We start from the raw sequence: 21965 nt of genomic DNA, 5'->3' as shown, positions 1-21965 counted from the left end.
GCAAAGAATGCAAATTGATTTGGAGAGTGATGATGAAGAAATTAATTTGCCCGCAAGTGAAAGTGAAGAAGAAGAAGAAGAAGAAGAAGAGATGCCTCCTCAAGCTCCTCCCATGCCTACTTTTCCCCAATTCAACCTTGAGGAAGCCTTTACTCGTCTTCACACTTCGGTTGACAGCCAATTTCAAACCTTGAGGAATGATCTCAACTCACAACTCACCAACCTCAACAATGACATCAACACCATGAGGAGTGACATGGTGCATGGGTTTGCTAATGTGCAAGAGGAGATGGCACAATGGAGGGCATACATGGATCGCTTTGGCCCCCCACCAAACTAGTTCTTGCATTATTTTTTTTTGGCTTATTTAGTTTCTTTTGATTTTTTTTTTTTTTGGTTGTGTGCAAAGGCTTCATGCCTTTTGACTTTGTGTTAGTTGGTACTTTTTCTTTGTTTTATTTTTTTGTTGTTGTTGTTTGTTTGTTGTGTTGAATGTTATTTTGGATGCTATGTTTTTTTTTAATGCATTGGCTTGTTGCTTTGTTTTTATTTTTTATTATTTTTTTTCTCTTTTCCTTTATTTTTTTTGTGAATTCCTTGCCACCCTTTTTGATGAATCAAAAGGGGGAGAACAACTATTGATTAATTTTTGGCATCACCTCAAATTTTTTTTGGTATCTAATCCTTTTATCATAAGTAAAAATTGAGGGGGAGTTTACAAATTCATGCAAGGTAAAATTAAAAGGTAAATTTTTTTTCTTGCACACATTAAGGGGGAGCTAATCCAACTTACTTTGCTTAAATTTTTTCTTTCCCTTTCAAAATAATCAAATATTTGATATCATCAAAAAGGGGGAGATTGTTAACTCAAACTTTTCGATCTCCTTGTTTTGATGATTAGCAAATATTTGATTATTATTTGTTACTAATGATTTATTGATTTTGTAGCAAATTTAAAAGAGAAAATAAATATTTTGGTATTTTTACCAAACTTTTAAAAGCAACACTAAATGGACTCAACAAGCATATCAAGAGCAAAAGATTCATCAAGGGATCAACAACTCAAGACCCTATTCAAAAGAGGTCTTCAAAATCCCAAAGTCAAAAAGTCAACCCGAAAATCAAAGTCAAAGTCAAAGTCAAGGTCAACTCTCGGGAAAAATCAACTTGGGATCAAAAACATGCAAATCAAGCTAGGAGGCTCTTCTACATCAAGACTACTCAAAATTAAATGGTATAAATCTACTTTAGTCTTGTTAAAGTGATTTGCATAGCACACTAAGTTTTTATAAATTTGAATTTTGGCCCATTCACTAACTTGTGCAACAAGTTTTCTCACACGATAGTTCAAAAATTTTTTTGATTGAATTTCTAAATTACATTTTGTTTAACTAAGAGAACAAAGTTGGAATTTCTGAAATCGGATAATCGAGTAAGAAGTTATGCGCGTTTAAGTCCCGAAAAATGGCACTTTTGCCACTGGTCAGCCATCCGGAATTCCGGTTGGCAACCGGAATTCCGGTTGTAATCAATCCGGAATTCCGGTTCCCATCCGGACTTCCGGTTCATGGCTGACCCCACCTCGGGAAACGTGCTAACGGCTATAAACGGCTAGTTTTTTATCAAACACTATATAAACTCGATTTTTCTTTCAAAAAATAAGTTGGTTGAGCATTTATTACATATATCTAACCTATCTAAGTGAGATTAAGGAGCTTCTAAGTTTGAAATCCAAACCAACACATTTCACACACTTTGAGCCAAAATTTGATTTTATTCATCTTAAGTGTGCTTGCTTTTCACTCTAGGTTTCCATTGTATCATCATATTTCTAGAGTGATTTTAGCTTGTATATCAAACACATTTCCATATTGTGATTGAGGTGAGGTTGGCACCGGTTTTGTAAACAACCCAGAAATAGTGAGATTGGCACTTTAACAATCCGAGAAAGAGGTTAATAGTCCTCGGGGGTGCGAAACTATTGTAAGAGGTTTGGAAATACCTTGGTGAAAATTTCCCGGTTGTAAGGGTTAGTCAAGCCCGTTAACTTGGCTCGATATTGGAACTCAAAGCTAGGTCCATAGCTTTGAAGACCAGGGACGTAGGTGGCATAGTTCTACCGAACCTTGTAAAAATCGAGAGTTTGCATTTTCTAATCCTTAAACTCTTTACTTTACAAGTTTAATTATTTGTCTTAATATATTGCTTGCCATACTACTTGCTTTTACTTGATTAATTGACTAATTGCATAATTTTGTGTTAAAAGTTTTAATTTTCCGAAATTAGTTTAAATTTCCAATTCACCCCCCCTCTTGGAAACATATCTTGGGCTAACAATATCAAATATTCTGGATTTTTTCTTGAATTCATCTCCTTGTGCTCTAGCAACAAGACTTTACTTAATTCATCCATTTTGTATGTTTTTTATTAACTTTGTTCTATTCTTCTTCACTACTAAACCCGAAAAAATAGTAATAACTAAACCATAAAATTGCACAAAACACGATTAAAACTCACTAAAGCACTTTAAAAACCCACTTAAAAATAACACTAATATAGTCCTAATAAACTCCCCCTCACTTGACCTTTATTCGCCCTCAATTAAAAATTGACACTAAACTAAAGACAAATGAACACCAAGCAAGCCTTACTTCATTTCACACCACACCATCGCCACTCACAAGATTCTACTGTTGTAAACTAGATTTTCAATTTAATTGCTCCCAATACTCAACTTTAGCATTCAAACTCAAAAAGAAAAGTATAACTCACAAATGTCAAAAACAATTGGAACTTAATATACATACTCAAAGTCAATCCAACATATCCACAACCTAATTATCAGTAAGCTTGCAATATTTAGCCTATCCACTAATGTCAACAACATGTGCTTTAAAGACTTCAATGGTTTTAAAACTTTTTAGGCTTAGGTCAATTGTAGATGAAAGATGTTATTTATGCTCACATATACCATAAGCTTTTCCAATCAAATTATCTCATGGTTTTCACAAGTGATCCCAATATCCCCTTGTTTTTACTAATTTCATGAAAGAATCTTCTCTTTGATATCCTTGAAACAACTTTTTTTCCCAATGTACACTGTATTGTCAAAATTTTGTTCTTTTTTTTTCTTTTTTCTGAGTTGTTGCAATTATATATATTTTTTTTAAAAAAAATTCTCTCAATAATATATTAATTTTTCACAAAACATAACATAAACTTTCCTCCATTACAATCCCCCCAAACTAACGATCCACTTATGGTATAGCTAGGGACAAAGGTAGATAATAATGGATTCAAATTTTTAGCTCAAGGCATGTGTAAAAACAAAGAATAAAGCTAAAATTAAAAGCTTAAAGAAGGGTAAACTAGGATATAAACTACAAGGGTAGCTTGAAAGTCACAAACGTTCCAAAAAAATTTTCTAAATTATTTTTGAAAGCACACATCATCAAGGATTTCACCTCAAAGACCAAGTAATGCAAGTTCTATCCAACCCAACTTATCAATCCTTTAACCAAGCAAACATGTATAACACATTCCAAATAGTCACATCCTATCAAATAAAAATAAATTATAATTTAAATATTATGACAAAAAAATTAAAATAAAAAATTATATGAAATTTTCTTAGAAAAAAAATAAAAATATATATTCATGAGTTAGAAAAAATTATGAAAATGAAATCAAAATAAGTATTAAAATTAACATAAAATAATGTGAGAAATTTTTTTTTTAAAATAAAATAGAGTAAATTTTAAAAATTATTTAAGTTTATATTTTTTTTAATAATAGGGTGTATTTATCATTTATGGGGTGCAAATAGAACTCCCCTTTGACATAGCCCCATTCACTTGCCCACCTTCCCATGTAACTCAAAACTAACACCAAAGTAAAATCTTCCAATAGCTAGACTAGAGCACCTATGTATTAGGCTATTTATTATTACATTGAAAAAATGAGTACACAAAGCAAGAAAATCTCGTACTCGTTGGGGATAAAATGCACACAAGCAGAAACTTATAGAGTTTGGGAGTAGGAATTTAAAGGCACAAAAATGTACCAAGTTGAATCAAAACTAAGAGCTCTTAAACCAGTCCTTAAAAATATAAATAGATCTGGTTTTTTAGACATTCAGGGGGCAGATATTAAAGAACAATGGGAGCTTAAAGAGTGTTAAGACAAACGCAAAGCTGATCCTGTTAACAAGGATTTACTAAACAGAGAATTAGAAGCAAGGGAAAAATATGTTGATGTACATGAGGGTTTATACTCCTTTCTATATCAAAAATCTAAGCTTTCTTGGGCTAAAGATGGAGACACCAACTCGTCTCTTTTTCATTTAAGTGTTAGAGAGAGAAGATCTCAAAATAAAATCTTTTCTATTACTAATGCTGAAGGAATTAGAGTAGATGATCCATCAAAAGATGGAGACACCAACTCGGCTCTTTTTGGAACTCAAATGATGCAAAGGCAGCCTGTTTTGTTTACATTATTGAGCGTGGCCCTCTCTTAACTAAATAACATGCTGACTTGCTAATGGCAGATTACTCAAATTGGGAGATTAAAAATGTAGTGTTCAACATTCTTAGAATCAAGGCCCCGGTCCAGATGGTTATAGCAGTTACTTTTTTCCAAGATAGCTGAGAGCTAATTAGACATGATGTCTGTGCAGCCATTATTTCCTTTTTACAATCGGGTCAATTGTTGCAGGAGATTAATTCAACCATGCTTACCCTGATTCCAAAGATGAAATGCCCCATCACTATAAGTGATTTTTGACCTATTGCTTGCTGCAATGTGCTACATAAAATTGCAACAAAATTGATCTGTTCAAGGCTAAAAACTATCCTACGAGATCTAATAGCTCTAAACCAAGGTGGTTTTGTCAAAGGCAGTTTTATAGCTCATAATATTATAATTTGCCAAGACTTGATCTGACACTGTGGAAGGAAATCTATCAGACCAAACTGTATGATCAAACTTGATTTACAAAAGGCTTATGATACTATAGAATGTGAATTTTTAGAAGAGCTGCTCCGAGCCTTTAGTTTTCCAAACAAATTCATGTCCCTCATAATGAATTGTGTTTCTACACCAAAATTCTCACTCCTAATCAATGGCTCCATGAAGGGTTTCTTTGAATCCAAAAGAGGTCTTTGCCAAGGAGATCTAATATCACCCTTGCTCTTTGTACTTGTGATGGAATACTTAAGTAGAATCATGGAGAAAATTAGTGAAAAGGAGGAATTCTACTTTCATGATAGATGTAGTGCTTTGAAGCTTAATCATCTAAGCTTTGCAGATGATATCATATTATTCTGCAAAGGCAATTTTAAGAGCATCTATTTAATCCTACAAGGATTGAAACTCTTTTCAAATACATATTGTTTGGAGCCAAATGTTCACAAATTAGCCCTATACTGCTCGGGTATGGATGAAGCCGAAATTAAACGAGTACTAGATGTTTCAGGTTTTCAGCAGGCATTATACTCTAGTCAGATAATTGGGCTTGCCAATTTGCACTCAAAGTATATCCTCCACAGAATGCAATTTACTGGTGCAAAATGATGGCAACTAGGATTAAAGTGTGGGCTACTAGGACCATCTCATATGCAGGTTGAATTGTCCTTATCAATTCTCTTTTGCTCACTTTCCATGTACTGGAGCCAGATTCTAGTTCTTCCCAAGAAAATTATCACTCAGATTGAAGACAATTGCAGAAGGTTTTTATGGAAAGGCCAAAGCAATATGTGTGGCTTGGGAAAAGCTTTGCCAACCCAAGAAGGCAAGAGGATTAGGGTTCTTAAGCATATCACAATATGGAACATGCTGCAATATTTAAACATGTCTGGTCTTTAGCAATAAAAAAAGACAATCTATGGGTTAATTAAATGGATACACAATGTGTACGTCAAAGATGCTAATTGGTGGGAATACCGGCCTCCCAATCTTAGTAGCTGGTGTTGAAGGAAAATTATGGATTGTAATGAAAAGATCAAGCTTCTCACGGATCCAGGTTAGTTTTCAAACACTGAGTACTCTATCTCTATTGGTTACAAGATGATTACTGAAAATCGAGAAAGAGTCTTTTGGAGCAGAGTAGTTTGGTGCAAATTGAATATCCCTAAACATAGCTTTATGTTATGGACAGCTACTCTTAAAAGACTCAAGACAAGAGAGAGACTTTTCAAGTTTAGAATTATAGATGAATCGAGTTGTCTTCTTTGCAATGCTCATGAAGAGACAACTTTACATCTATTTTTTGCTTGCCCTTTCTCTAAGAAGTGTTTGTAAATAATCAAAACATGGCTGAACTGGAGTTTACAAGCAGTAAAACTTCAAACCATCTTGAGATGGATTGAAAGATCAAAGAAAAGCTTGTTCAGGAGAAATATATTTTCGGCTGTCATTGCTGGTTTGGTATTATCTGATTTGGAAAATAAGAAATGAATAAGTGTGAAATAATGCAGGGATAGAACCGATTCTTGTAGGGCATCCTAGACAATAATTAAAACAAGAATCTCTTGTGTTTTGCCGAAAAATAACAACCCAAGTTGACATTGAGCGGTTTAATTAATTGTAATTATCTATAACTAATACAAAAAAAATGATGTATAGATTTTCTCAGGCCTCTTTTGAGGTGCTATTAGGTTGTAGACTCGTCCCATGTTCTGAGTTATGAAGCATTGGAACTTTAGCCAGACTTGTCATACAAGGAACAACCAGTGCAGATACTTGATAGAAGAGAAAAAGTCTTGAGAAGCAAGACAGTGGCACTGGTGAAAGTACTGTGGAGGAACAGTTAAGTAGAAGAGGCAACCTGGGAACTCGAGACGAATATGCAGCAGAAATATCCGGAGTTGTCCAGGTAAATTTCGGGACGAAATTTCTATAAGGAGGGGGTAATTGTAATACCCGGAATTAAGAAATGGATTAGCGAAACCCTAACTAGATAATTATGTGTAATTGAGGAATTATATTATTATATAGTTCAATATATGTGATTTTATATGAATTTTAATATATTAAAGACCCCGTTGGTGAGCCAGGGGCATTTTGGTAATTATGACCCGAGAAGGGTAAAATGATGAAATTAATTTAATTATGTGCTTAATAGGACTATATTATTATATAGTATGCCTGTGTTTTCTTTTCAAGTGTATTCTGATAGGTTAGCGCCGTATAGTCACAACCGGGAATTTCGAGCCGAACCGGGTTCGGGCCCGAAATGTAAATTGGATTGATTATTTGGAATTGTATTTGATGAATGATAATCTGAATTTTATTTGGAAATTAATTGAGTATTGAATGACTATTTTACCCTTGTGAGGGTGTATGTGGATATTTAAGCCCTAAGGGCATTTTGGTCATTTGACCCCTAATTACTATGTTTGGAAAATGTGATTTTTGAGGAAGTGAAATGTTAATTTCTGATGGCTTCCCCCTCTCAACCGAACCCTCTCATCCTCTCTAACCCTCTTCTTCTTCAAACTTGATTTTTGAGAAGAAAGCTTGATTTTTGGCTTGTTTTGGAGCTTGATGCTTAGTGATTAATTGTGCTAAGCTTGGAATTGGAAGTTGAGGTAGTCTTCATAACTTTGATTCTCATTTTGCTTGCTGAATTTTAGTGTTGAAAATGCATGAATATGATGGTAATGAAGATGATAATTACATGTTGCATGAGATGATGTTCTTTTGTTAATTTAAGTGAGTTTTGCTTGAATTCTTTGTGTGTTGGTTGTTTGAGCTCTAGATGGAGTTCTAGGGTTTCTTCTTTATTTTGAATTCAAAGTATTTGATGATGATTGTTGCTGGAAAAATAGTTGGGATGCATGGTTTTGAAGCTTTAGTTGAAGAGCTTGGATTTTATGAGTTAAAGTCATGATTTGTGTTTTATTGTGGGATTTTGGATGCATGAGATATATGTTTTTAATCCTATATTATTTGCTAGCTGCTGTAAGTGGATTAATTATGAATTAGGTTGTGAAAAGCAAGATTGAGTTCATGGAACTCAAGCTTGGTGCTTTAATGGCACTTTTTGATTTTTAGTGCAATTGTTGTGTTTAAGTTGTGTAATATGTTTATTATGACATATAGTGATGCTCTGGAAAGTTTGGGAATGTTTGGGGATGAATTTATTATTGAAAAGCTCTTTTCGAGCTCTATGTGATTATCTGTATTTGAAATGCCATGAATTTATTTTATGAATGTGAAATCAGGGGTTAACCCTATTTGTGAAAATCCCGAATTGTGTGACTAGGATTACCGGCACCTGGTCAGGAGCACCCGTGGATTCGAATCTCTGCCTTTGCGGGACAATAGGTAAGACAGTAGTTGCACGTAGAGATATGCACGGTGGTGCTTATATTGAATATTATATTGGTGATAATTGAAAACCGAGATTAGGGTTATTACCCTAAAGTGAGCGGTTTAATGGCCTAGGGTGATTACCCTAGTAATTATTAATGTGTAAATGCTATGCCATGCTAAATATATTGTAATAAAGAATTATGCGCACAAGGCATAATTAAGTTAGACTCGGTAAATTAGTACCTTGAGTTTGATAGTAATGTGGTCTAGGGTTATTACCCTAGAATTTATGTGAAGGTAAGAAAGTCATGATGTACAATAATATTGCTAATCAAGTGAAAGCATGAATTAGGGTTATTAATCTCTATAAGTGTTATTTTGAGCATGCAATGATATGTTATATGAGAGACTATTTGGTATGTAATTTAGGGTTATTACCCTAAGATTCTATATATTTTGATATCTATTGAATACATACATATATTTCAAGAGTTATGTGCATAAGACATAACTTGGTTAGACCTAGTATATTACTAGGATAAACCACTGAAAGAACGTAATGTATGGATTACGTAAATATATATGAATAGGGTTATGCGAGAAAGGCATAACCAGGTTAAACTCGGTAATTATAATCGAGATAAACCTTACTAAGACCTTATTGTAAATAGACGTGTGAGCGTAACACGTAGGTCTATGCTACATAGACATATATAGACATGTGGGAGCAACACGTAGGTCTATGCTACATAGAAATATATAGGCGTGTGAGCGTAACACGCAGGTCTATAGCAAATAGACAAATAGTGCAGTGGCACCAATAATTATATGATAAATATATATGTTGAGACTAAGGGTTATGCGCTCAAGGTATAACCAGGTTGGACTCGATAACAAGAACCGAGATGAACTGATCTAAGGCCTTATTGTAAATAGACGTGTGAGAGCAACACGTGGGTCTACGCCACGTAGACATAAATAGACGTGTGAGCATAACACGTAGGTCTACGCCACGTAGATATAAATAGGCATGTGAGCGTAACATGCAGGTCTGTGTCACACAGACAAATTTGAATAGCATTGTTGTTTATATTGTATGATGAGCATATTATTGATATGTTTTATACTGTCTTGCTGGGCTTGGCTCACGGGTGCTCTACTGTGCAGGAAAGGGTAAGTCAGTGGCTGATCAACCATGAGTTTGAGGAGCAAGATGAAGAATGTACATGTTCAAGCCATATCAGACCAAGCGGGTTAAGGGTATATCAGTGATGAAATTTTGGAATTCTATTTTTCCGTTTAGGTCGGCTAGAAATAAATGACTTGTAATAGCGTTTGTAAATATTTTTGGGATCCCAACTATTTTAAAAGTTTAAATACATTATAAGTTTATTTTCATTCTGTTTAATATAAAAGTTTAAATTCTGCGCTATTTTGATTAGTAATCCCGTTTAGAGGATTAGGGTTTCATAAGTATTTTGGGTTTTCTGATTCATAAAAAAAAAGTTTACCATATTGGAATAAACTAATGAGAAATTCTCATTTATTCTATCAAGTTCTTTTTCTCTTTGTTTTCTTTCTTCTCTTACTTTTTACTCTATTTTATATTATTTTATAGCATTTATTTTTTTATATATAGAGAATTTTACAACATTTTAAAAAAGAAAACTATATTCTAAAAAAACTAACGTTAACAAAAACTAAAAGGATGTTCCAAAGTCTCTCTCTTTTGAGTGGTTCGAATGTATGCAAAAAGTTTGCTTTGTCTGTTTGCTGTTTTTGATTGATCATTTGAATTAGATCTTTTCACTCCGTTTTGTCTTTCTCTGTTTCCCTGGTTTTGTTTTTGCTCTGTTTTCGTCCCGACCATCTTCCTGGTTCATTGTTGGTGTTCCATGGTGTCAAGCAGTCACATGAAGGAGATTGAGGATCGTTGGCAGAATATCCAAATTGTGGAAGAAGAGGAAGATGAAGTTTTCTATGGTGACAATACCGGGGAGGATGACGACGAACAAGCCATTGATACAAGGTGGTGTCTCGTTGGCCGGTTGCTCATGGGAAAGATATCAGATTTTTGGGTGTTTCAAAATGTTATGGCTGATCTGTGGAAGCCCGGGAGAGGTATGTACATCAAACAACTTGATCAAAACCGATTTTTATTTCAGTTCTATCACGAAGTGGACATTCAGCGGGTTATAACAGGTAGCCCTTGGACATATGATTGAAAACAAATCATTTTTTCTCGACTGAAAGACGATGATAATCCCAGGACCCTCAGTTTAAACTCCATTGATCTGTGGGTTGAAATCCACGAGCTGCAATCTGGGTTTTTTACGATGAAGGTGGTTCGCGATGCTGGTAATTACATGGGAACGTTCATTGAATCTGACCCATACAATTTTGTCGGAGTTTGGCGCGAATATCTCAGGGTGTGGGTTACGTTATCGCTTGATAAACCATTAAAGTGAAGAATGAAATTCTGAAAACGTGACGGAGAAAGTTTCTACGCTGTCTTCAAATATGAATATGTTCCACTCTTTTGCTTTATCTGTGGTCTTATGGGACACTCCGAAAGGTTTTGCCCCCGATTGTTCGACGCACCAGCAAGCTCCATCGTCAAATCTTACAGGATCGGTATGAAGGCAACGCCTCGACGGCACCAACAAGTTTCTGCATCTCCATTTCTCCGGCCTGGCAGATCCACGAGTTCCCCACAATCGGCTCCACATCCCACAAATCGTGGAGATAATCCTGCCACTAGATCAGCCACGGATTCTATGGGAATTCCACTAGCCAATCGTCCGAAATCAATGCCCAGACAAAAAGAAATTGCCATTTATGATAGCCAGGAAGATGATGAGGAGTTGACCAATGCTGAATTAAAAAGGAAAAGATATGCAATTGACAAAAATCAAGCTGTTATCAACGACTCCTTATTGCATGGGAATGAGTCTGTGATAATTGATACTGAAGTGGTTATGGGCCGTGTAGATGTCAATATGGAAAGTGGGTCAAAAAATGTGAATGTGGTGGGTCCTGGATTCTAGGCCCACCAAGCATTATGAGTTGTATTAGTTGGAATTGTCATGGGGTTGGGAACCCGCGGGCTTGTCAATTCTTTAAAGATATTGTTGTTCAAAAGAAGCCCAATTTAATTTTTTTGTGTGAAACTCTATGTAAAATGATGGAACATATCACAATATGGAACATGCTGCAATATTTAAACATGTCTGGTCTTTAGCAATAAAAAAAGACAATCTATGGGTTAATTAAATGGATACACAATGTGTACGTCAAAGATGCTAATTGGTGGGAATACCGGCCTCCCAATCTTAGTAGCTGGTGTTGAAGGAAAATTATGGATTGTAATGAAAAGATCAAGCTTCTCACGGATCCAGGTTAGTTTTCAAACACTGAGTACTCTATCTCTATTGGTTACAAGATGATTACTGAAAATCGAGAAAGAGTCTTTTGGAGCAGAGTAGTTTGGTGCAAATTGAATATCCCTAAACATAGCTTTATGTTATGGACAGCTACTCTTAAAAGACTCAAGACAAGAGAGAGACTTTTCAAGTTTAGAATTATAGATGAATCGAGTTGTCTTCTTTGCAATGCTCATGAAGAGACAACTTTACATCTATTTTTTGCTTGCCCTTTCTCTAAGAAGTGTTTGTAAATAATCAAAACATGGCTGAACTGGAGTTTACAAGCAGTAAAACTTCAAACCATCTTGAGATGGATTGAAAGATCAAAGAAAAGCTTGTTCAGGAGAAATATATTTTCGGCTGTCATTGCTGGTTTGGTATTATCTGATTTGGAAAATAAGAAATGAATAAGTGTGAAATAATGCAGGGATAGAACCGATTCTTGTAGGGCATCCTAGACAATAATTAAAACAAGAATCTCTTGTGTTTTGCCGAAAAATAACAACCCAAGTTGACATTGAGCGGTTTAATTAATTGTAATTATCTATAACTAATACAAAAAAAATGATGTATAGATTTTCTCAGGCCTCTTTTGAGGTGCTATTAGGTTGTAGACTCGTCCCATGTTCTGAGTTATGAAGCATTGGAACTTTAGCCAGACTTGTCATACAAGGAACAACCAGTGCAGATACTTGATAGAAGAGAAAAAGTCTTGAGAAGCAAGACAGTGGCACTGGTGAAAGTACTGTGGAGGAACAGTTAAGTAGAAGAGGCAACCTGGGAACTCGAGACGAATATGCAGCAGAAATATCCGGAGTTGTCCAGGTAAATTTCGGGACGAAATTTCTATAAGGAGGGGGTAATTGTAATACCCGGAATTAAGAAATGGATTAGCGAAACCCTAACTAGATAATTATGTGTAATTGAGGAATTATATTATTATATAGTTCAATATATGTGATTTTATATGAATTTTAATATATTAAAGACCCCGTTGGTGAGCCAGGGGCATTTTGGTAATTATGACCCGAGAAGGGTAAAATGATGAAATTAATTTAATTATGTGCTTAATAGGACTATATTATTATATAGTATGCCTGTGTTTTCTTTTCAAGTGTATTCTGATAGGTTAGCGCCGTATAGTCACAACCGGGAATTTCGAGCCGAACCGGGTTCGGGCCCGAAATGTAAATTGGATTGATTATTTGGAATTGTATTTGATGAATGATAATCTGAATTTTATTTGGAAATTAATTGAGTATTGAATGACTATTTTACCCTTGTGAGGGTGTATGTGGATATTTAAGCCCTAAGGGCATTTTGGTCATTTGACCCCTAATTACTATGTTTGGAAAATGTGATTTTTGAGGAAGTGAAATGTTAATTTCTGATGGCTTCCCCCTCTCAACCGAACCCTCTCATCCTCTCTAACCCTCTTCTTCTTCAAACTTGATTTTTGAGAAGAAAGCTTGATTTTTGGCTTGTTTTGGAGCTTGATGCTTAGTGATTAATTGTGCTAAGCTTGGAATTGGAAGTTGAGGTAGTCTTCATAACTTTGATTCTCATTTTGCTTGCTGAATTTTAGTGTTGAAAATGCATGAATATGATGGTAATGAAGATGATAATTACATGTTGCATGAGATGATGTTCTTTTGTTAATTTAAGTGAGTTTTGCTTGAATTCTTTGTGTGTTGGTTGTTTGAGCTCTAGATGGAGTTCTAGGGTTTCTTCTTTATTTTGAATTCAAAGTATTTGATGATGATTGTTGCTGGAAAAATAGTTGGGATGCATGGTTTTGAAGCTTTAGTTGAAGAGCTTGGATTTTATGAGTTAAAGTCATGATTTGTGTTTTATTGTGGGATTTTGGATGCATGAGATATATGTTTTTAATCCTATATTATTTGCTAGCTGCTGTAAGTGGATTAATTATGAATTTGGTTGTGAAAAGCAAGATTGAGTTCATGGAACTCAAGCTTGGTGCTTTAATGGCACTTTTTGATTTTTAGTGCAATTGTTGTGTTTAAGTTGTGTAATATGTTTATTATGACATATAGTGATGCTCTGGAAAGTTTGGGAATGTTTGGGGATGAATTTATTATTGAAAAGCTCTTTTCGAGCTCTATGTGATTATCTGTATTTGAAATGCCATGAATTTATTTTATGAATGTGAAATCAGGGGTTAACCCTATTTGTGAAAATCCCGAATTGTGTGACTAGGATTACCGGCACCTGGTCAGGAGCACCCGTGGATTCGGAATCTCTGCCTTTGCGGGACAATAGGTAAGACAGTAGTTGCACGTAGAGATATGCACGGTGGTGCTTATATTGAATATTATATTGGTGATAATTGAAAACCGAGATTAGGGTTATTACCCTAAAGTGAGCGGTTTAATGGCCTAGGGTGATTACCCTAGTAATTATTAATGTGTAAATGCTATGCCATGCTAAATATATTGTAATAAAGAATTATGCGCACAAGGCATAATTAAGTTAGACTCGGTAAATTAGTACCTTGAGTTTGATAGTAATGTGGTCTAGGGTTATTACCCTAGAATTTATGTGAAGGTAAGAAAGTCATGATGTACAATAATATTGCTAATCAAGTGAAAGCATGAATTAGGGTTATTAATCTCTATAAGTGTTATTTTGAGCATGCAATGATATGTTATATGAGAGACTATTTGGTATGTAATTTAGGGTTATTACCCTAAGATTCTATATATTTTGATATCTATTGAATACATACATATATTTCAAGAGTTATGTGCATAAGACATAACTTGGTTAGACCTAGTATATTACTAGGATAAACCACTGAAAGAACGTAATGTATGGATTACGTAAATATATATGAATAGGGTTATGCGAGAAAGGCATAACCAGGTTAAACTCGGTAATTATAATCGAGATAAACCTTACTAAGACCTTATTGTAAATAGACGTGTGAGCGTAACACGTAGGTCTATGCTACATAGACATATATAGACATGTGGGAGCAACACGTAGGTCTATGCTACATAGAAATATATAGGCGTGTGAGCGTAACACGCAGGTCTATAGCAAATAGACAAATAGTGCAGTGGCACCAATAATTATATGATAAATATATATGTTGAGACTAAGGGTTATGCGCTCAAGGTATAACCAGGTTGGACTCGATAACAAGAACCGAGATGAACTGATCTAAGGCCTTATTGTAAATAGACGTGTGAGAGCAACACGTGGGTCTACGCCACGTAGACATAAATAGACGTGTGAGCATAACACGTAGGTCTACGCCACGTAGATATAAATAGGCATGTGAGCGTAACATGCAGGTCTGTGTCACACAGACAAATTTGAATAGCATTGTTGTTTATATTGTATGATGAGCATATTATTGATATGTTTTATACTGTCTTGCTGGGCTTGGCTCACGGGTGCTCTACTGTGCAGGAAAGGGTAAGTCAGTGGCTGATCAACCATGAGTTTGAGGAGCAAGATGAAGAATGTACATGTTCAAGCCATATCAGACCAAGCGGGTTAAGGGTATATCAGTGATGAACTTTTGGAATTCTATTTTTCCGTTTAGGTCGGCTAGAAATAAATGACTTGTAATAGCGTTTGTAAATATTTTTGGGATCCCAACTATTTTAAAAGTTTAAATACATTATAAGTTTATTTTCATTCTGTTTAATATAAAAGTTTAAATTCTGCGCTATTTTGATTAGTAATCCCGTTTAGAGGATTAGGGTTTCATAAGTATTTTGGGTTTTCTGATTCATAAAAAAAAAGTTTACCATATTGGAATAAACTAATGAGAAATTCTCATTTATTCTATCAAGTTCTTTTTCTCTTTGTTTTCTTTCTTCTCTTACTTTTTACTCTATTTTATATTATTTTATAGCATTTATTTTTTTATATATAGAGAATTTTACAACATTTTAAAAAAGAAAACTATATTCTAAAAAAACTAACGTTAACAAAAACTAAAAGGATGTTCCAAAGTCTCTCTCTTTTGAGTGGTTCGAATGTATGCAAAAAGTTTGCTTTGTCTGTTTGCTGTTTTTGATTGATCATTTGAATTAGATCTTTTCACTCCGTTTTGTCTTTCTCTGTTTCCCTGGTTTTGTTTTTGCTCTGTTTTCGTCCCGACCATCTTCCTGGTTCATTGTTGGTGTTCCATGGTGTCAAGCAGTCACATGAAGGAGATTGAGGATCGTTGGCAGAATATCCAAATTGTGGAAGAAGAGGAAGATGAAGTTTTCTATGGTGACAATACCGGGGAGGATGACGACGAACAAGCCATTGATACAAGGTGGTGTCTCGTTGGCCGGTTGCTCATGGGAAAGATATCAGATTTTTGGGTGTTTCAAAATGTTATGGCTGATCTGTGGAAACCCGGGAGAGGTATGTACATCAAACAACTTGATCAAAATCGATTTTTATTTCAGTTTTACCACGAAGTGGACATTCAATGGGTTATAACAGGCAGCCCTTGGACTTACGATCGAAAATAAATCGTTTTTTCTCGGCTGAAAGATGGTGACAATCCCAAGACTCTCAGTTTAAACACAATCGATCTGTGGGTTCAAATTCACGAGCTGCAATCTGGGTTTTTTACGATGAAGGTGGTACGCGATGCTGGTAATTACATGGGTACGTTCATTGAATCTGACCCAAACAATTTTGTCAGAGTTTGGCGCGAATATCTCAGGGTGTGGGTTACGTTATCGCTTGATAAACCATTAAAGTGAAGAATGAAATTCTGAAAACGTGACGGAGAAAGTTTCTACGCTGTCTTCAAATATGAATATGTTCCACTCTTTTGCTTTATCTGTGGTCTTATGGGACACTCCGAAAGGTTTTGCCCCCGATTGTTCGACGCACCAGCAAGCTCCATCGTCAAATCTTACAGGATCGGTATGAAGGCAACGCCTCGACGGCACCAACAAGTTTCTGCATCTCCATTTCTCCGGCCTGGCAGATCCACGAGTTCCCCACAATCGGCTCCACATCCCACAAATCGTGGAGATAATCCTGCCACTAGATCAGCCACGGATTCTATGGGAATTCCACTAGCCAATCGTCCGAAATCAATGCCCAGACAAAAAGAAATTGCCATTTATGATAGCCAGGAAGATGATGAGGAGTTGACCAATGCTGAATTAAAAAGGAAAAGATATGCAATTGACAAAAATCAAGCTGTTATCAACGACTCCTTATTGCATGGGAATGAGTCTGTGATAATTGATACTGAAGTGGTTATGGGCCGTGTAGATGTCAATATGGAAAGTGGGTCAAAAAATGTGAATGTGGTGGGTCCTGGATTCTAGGCCCACCAAGCATTATGAGTTGTATTAGTTGGAATTGTCATGGGGTTGGGAACCCGCGGGCTTGTCAATTCTTTAAAGATATTGTTGTTCAAAAGAAGCCCAATTTAATTTTTTTGTGTGAAACTCTATGTAAAAAAGATGTTATTCAAAGATTAAGAATCCAACTTTGTTTTGAAGGCAGTTTTTGTGTTGAAGCCCAAGGTCATAAAGGAGGGATTGCCCTTCTTTGGAAAGCCCAAGAGGAGGTCCGTTTACTCCAATATGCACATAATTTCATTGATGCAGAAATCGTAATGCACAATACGATTCCATGGCATCTTACGGGCATCTACGGTGAACCAAAACGAAGCTTGCAGTTCAATAGTTGGAAGCTCATTCATGATCTTGCTACTTTTTCTCAGCTTCCTTGGTGTTTAATTGGTGATCTCAACAACATAGGAAGCCAAGCCGAGAAGAAAGGTGACCGCCCTTATCCCCCCTCTCTTATTGCCGGGTTCCAAGATGTCCTTCAAAGCTGTGATTTAATTGATCTTGATCTTAGGGGATACCCTTTTACTTGGGAACACAGCAAAGGAACTTCTTCAAGTGTGGAAATTCGGCTTGATAAAGCTCTTGTTTCCCATCTTTGGCTTCAATCTTTTCCCCAAGCTACTCTTACCAACGGAGACTTCTCTTCATCTGATCACACTCTGATCTTCCTTGAACCGAAACCTCCATGGATGCCTAAAAAAACATACCATTTTCGGTATGAAAACTGTTGGAGCCGTGAGCCCCTTTGCTCCAAGTTGGTAGAAGATTGCTGGAACAATAATCAACATCTTTCTCTTTCTGAAAGAATCAAAGCTTGTGGCATTGCTTTGGATTCTTAGGGTCGAACTCTTACAGGTAATTTCAAAACTCGTATTTCTAAAAGCAAGCAAAATTTGGCTCGTTTGAAAAGTAGTACTGATGCTACTGATGTGCAGAATTTCATTACTGAGCAAACTAATTATTTTGAAATCCTGGCCCAACAAGAACTTTATTTGAAGCAGCGGTCAAAACAACACTGGTTACATGGAGGAGATAAAAATAGGAAATATTTTCATGCTTCTGCAAGCACTCAAAAACGCAATAATCAACTTAATGTCTTGCAAGATAGCCGTGGGGTTCTAAAAGATTGGGATTCGGGTCTTGAAACTGTCATTTCTGATTATTTCTCTTATCTCTACACTGCTAATGCTTCCCAGTATCATTCGGTTATCAATGGGGTCAATTGCTCGGTTGACATTGCTCAAAATAATGATCTCCTTCAGCCTATCCAAGATGAGGAAGTCAAACAAGCTCTATTTCAAATGCATCCTGACAAAGCGCCAGGACCTGATGGCATGGGTCCAAGTTTTTACCAAACTCATTGGGCAATCATTGGTAAGGATGTTATCAAGTTTGTTAATGATTTTTTCATCACTGGTTCTTTTCCTGCTGGGATTAATGAAACTAACCTCGTCTTGATTCCAAAAAAGAAGAACTTCTCCTCTATGCCCGACCTTCGTCCTATTGCTCTGTGTAATGTGCTTTACAAAGTAGCTGCAAAAGTCCTTGCTAATAGGATGCGACATATTATTGATAAGGTAATCTCTGACACTCAAAGTGCTTCCATTCCTAATCGTCTTATCTCTAATAATGTCATGGTCGCCTTTGAAGTCATGCACTACTTAAAAAGAAAGACCAAAGGAAAAAAAAAGGTTTTATGGCAGTTAAATTAGACATGAGTAAAGCCTATGATCGAGTTGAATGGGGCTATCTTCATGCTATCATGTCTAAGATGGGGTTTGCTGACAGATGGGTAAATTTGATCATGCAATATGTGTCTTCGGTTCGTTATTCTGTTGTGCACAATGGCCGAATCATAGGACCTATTGCTCCTTCCCGAGGAATCCGACAAGGCGATCCTCTTTCTACTTATCTCTTTATCATTTGTGCTGAGGGATTCTCCTCCTTGTTACATCAAGCCGAATCAAGAACAAGTCTTCGTGGTATCCGTGTTGCTAACCGTGCCCCGTCTATCACCCACATGCTCTTTGTCGACGATAGCTACTTGTTTTGTCAAGCTACCAATGATGCTGCCACCAATCTCCTCCACTTGCTACACTCTTTTGAGAATGCTTCGGGTCAGAAAGTCAATGCTTCTAAGTCTAATATTTTCTTCAGTCCGAATACAAGCTCCTCTATCTGTGAAAGTATTTGTAGTATCCTGGGCATGGTCGAAGCTTCCGAAGGCAGTCACTACTTGGGACTCCCTAACATCATTGGCCGAAACAAGAATGTTATTTTGGGGTTTTTAAATAACAAAGTCATAAACCGTTTGAACAGTTGGCATGATAAGTATCTCTCTAGAGCTGGTAAGGAGATTCTTCTCAAAACGGTTATCCAATCACTTCCTACTTACGCCATGAGTGTTTTCCTTATTCCCACTGGCACTTGTGATGAGATTGAAAAGCTTATGGCCCGATTTTGGTGGAAAACTAGTTCAAGCAAAGGAAATGGGATTATATGGATATCCTGGGAGAGAATGGCTACTCATAAAGACCTCGGGGGAATGTGATTTCGTCATTTAAGTGATTTCAATCTTGCTATGCTTGCCAAACAAGGATGGCATTTCTTATGTAATCCTAACTCTCTTGTTAGTCGGGTCTATAAAGCAAGATACTTTCCCCACTCGGATTTCCTCAGTGCCGACCTTGGCTCCAACCCCAGCTTTGTGTGGCGAAGCATTTGGAGTGCTCAAAACCTTCTCAAACTTGGAGTCCGCCGTACTATCCGTACCGGTATGCACACAACAATTCTTGATGCTCCGTGGCTTCCTGATAAGGACAATCCATTTGTTACAACCAACAATCCTGGGCTCTTGAATCAGAATGTATCGACATTTTTCTCGATTGATTCTCTGTGTTGGGATTATGATTTAATCATGGATATGTTCAACCCCCGAGACGCTTCTCTTATTCTTGGTCTCCCTTTGAGTCACACTTTTGATGATGACTGTTGGTACTGGAGTGGTGAACCAAATGGGAGTTTCAGTGTAAGAAGTGCGTACGCCCTGCTTCAACAGAGCAAGTCCACTAGACCTGCTTCTAATAATTTCGGGTTCTGAAAAGAGTTATGGCAACTGAAGATACCACCAAAAGTCAAAAACATGTTGTGGCGCGCCTTGACTAACTGCCTTCCAACCTATCTCAATCTTGTTACTAAACATGTAGATGTGTCTGTCCTTTGCCCCATGTGTGAAACACATCCCGAAAACACTTCTCATGCCTTGATTGAGTGTGCTCTGACTACTTCCTGCTGGCATTTTCTTGGGGTTCATTGCCCGTATCCCCCTGGCACTTTTGCCTCTTGGCTTGAACACATATTTTCTTCTTCTGCGACCGAAGATATGTGTAAAATTGCTATGGTTTGTTGGGCACTGTGGAATGCGCGGAATAAAAAAGTGTGGAAGAAACAATCTTCCTCTCTGAATGAGGTTATGGCATCAGCAAATACTTCTCTTGATCATTGGAGAAAAGCTTAGGATATTACTTCTCTCTCATCTATATTTCTCAACAATTTAGGTGATAGGAATGAGCGCGCTTTGGGTCAAACCGGTGTTGGAAACCATCAAGATTAATGTTGATGCAGCTTCATTTGAGCAGGAAAATTCTTATGGTTACGGGATGGCCGCCCGTGACCAGCTTGGTTCCCCTCTTCACATTCAGGCTGAGTATCATGGCGGTTACTTTCCATCTGAAGTGGTTGAAGCAATGGGTATCAAAGAAGCACTTAGTTGGATCAAGGCAAACCATTGGAAGGGAGTTACGATCGAGAGTGACAGCATGCTCGCCGTTCAGGCTATTCATTCTACTCAGTGAATGACTTCTGTGTTTGGCTTAGTTGTTATTGATTGTAGAACTTTATTATCCTCTCTTTCTGATGTTTATTTACGTTTTGTTAGACGATCAGCAAATCGTGCTGCCCACTATGTTGCTAGGCATGCACGATCTCTAACTGGTCATAGCATTCTGGGGTCTTCTATCCCCCGTGATCTTCTGAATATCTTGTATTCAGAATGCTAAATTAATGAAGTTGCAATTTCATGTAAAAAAAAAAAAAAGATGTTCCAAAAAAAAAGAGAGAAAGGAAACTATTTGCCAAAAAAAAAAAAAATTGCTCGCTATTAGTGTTGACGGGTCTCACCAACAAGAATCAAGATCACCTGTTAAAAATTGATGTTCCATACTGTGTTAAACCTATTAAAGTTTAACACATGAAATAATTTAATTTATATTAAATATGTTAACCAATTTTGTTGACTTTATTAGATTTAATTTTTGGGGCTTTTTTCATTTTTACACTTCAAAACATTTTTTTTTATTTTTTACAACATTCTACATAGAAACCCTTATTGCAACTAGCGCTGCAACCTAAATTGCAACAAAAAATCGTATAGAAATCCCTATTGCAACTAGCGCTGCAACCACTATTGAAACCCAACCGTAAATTTGAAAAAAAAAAGTTAAAAAAATAGTACATGGATAATTCCCCTCACTACTACAAAGTTGGCTTTTCCCAACGGTTAATAAGGGGGTCAATTATGAAAACCGTTAGAAAAAGTAAGAGGAGATTTTTTCCAACGGTTTAAAACCGAAACAAAAAAACCGTTGGGAAAAATAAATGCCAACGGTGGAGAACCGTGGGCAAAACTAAATGGATTTTTAAAAAAGGAACAATAAATGCCAACAGTGTATAACTGTTGGGAATACTAAGCATTCCCAACATTTTATAACTGTTGGGAATACTAAGCATTCCCAACATTTTATAACTGTTGGGAATACTTAGTATTCCATATTTGTTTTAGTATATAATTTTTTTTTTCTTAATAAAAAAAATTTGTATTTAA

At 36.3% G+C, this 21965-nt stretch overlaps 3 protein-coding genes across 3 annotated transcripts; all 3 read left to right on the top strand.

Moving 5' to 3' along the window:
• The first annotated feature begins 5079 nt into the window (after window positions 1-5079).
• Window positions 5080-5571, top strand: LOC133035901 (uncharacterized). The gene has a single exon (XM_061112343.1). The coding sequence runs from the start codon at window positions 5080-5082 to the stop codon at window positions 5569-5571; it is 492 nt and encodes a 163-aa protein (XP_060968326.1).
• A 14093-nt stretch (window positions 5572-19664) lies between these two features.
• LOC133035900 (uncharacterized) lies at window positions 19665-20183 on the top strand. Its single transcript, XM_061112342.1, has one exon. It carries the CDS (start codon window positions 19665-19667, stop codon window positions 20181-20183), a length of 519 nt encoding a protein of 172 aa, XP_060968325.1.
• A 42-nt stretch (window positions 20184-20225) lies between these two features.
• LOC133035899 (uncharacterized) lies at window positions 20226-20937 on the top strand. The gene is made up of 2 exons (XM_061112341.1): window positions 20226-20552; window positions 20641-20937. The coding sequence occupies exons 1-2, from the start codon at window positions 20226-20228 to the stop codon at window positions 20935-20937; spliced, it is 624 nt and encodes a 207-aa protein (XP_060968324.1).
• The last annotated feature ends 1028 nt before the right edge of the window (window positions 20938-21965 follow it).

Source organism: Cannabis sativa, chromosome 3 (assembly GCF_029168945.1).
Source record: "Cannabis sativa cultivar Pink pepper isolate KNU-18-1 chromosome 3, ASM2916894v1, whole genome shotgun sequence".
NCBI lineage: Eukaryota > Viridiplantae > Streptophyta > Magnoliopsida > Rosales > Cannabaceae > Cannabis > Cannabis sativa.
The sequence above is the reverse complement of the archived record's forward strand: the minus strand, read 5'-3'. Positions and strand labels throughout refer to the sequence as shown.

Excerpts from the sequence above, each read along its gene's own strand:
- LOC133035901 (XM_061112343.1), top strand. The coding sequence starts at position 5,080 with ATGAATTGTGTTTCTACACCAAAATTCTCACTCCTAATCAATGGCTCC.
- LOC133035900 (XM_061112342.1), top strand. The coding sequence starts at position 19,665 with ATGCTTGCCAAACAAGGATGGCATTTCTTATGTAATCCTAACTCTCTT.
- LOC133035899 (XM_061112341.1), top strand. The coding sequence starts at position 20,226 with ATGTTGTGGCGCGCCTTGACTAACTGCCTTCCAACCTATCTCAATCTT. Across the intron at positions 20,553-20,640 it reads AATCTTCCTCTCTGAATGAG|GTGATAGGAATGAGCGCGCT; the intron begins GTTATGGCATCA and ends TCAACAATTTAG.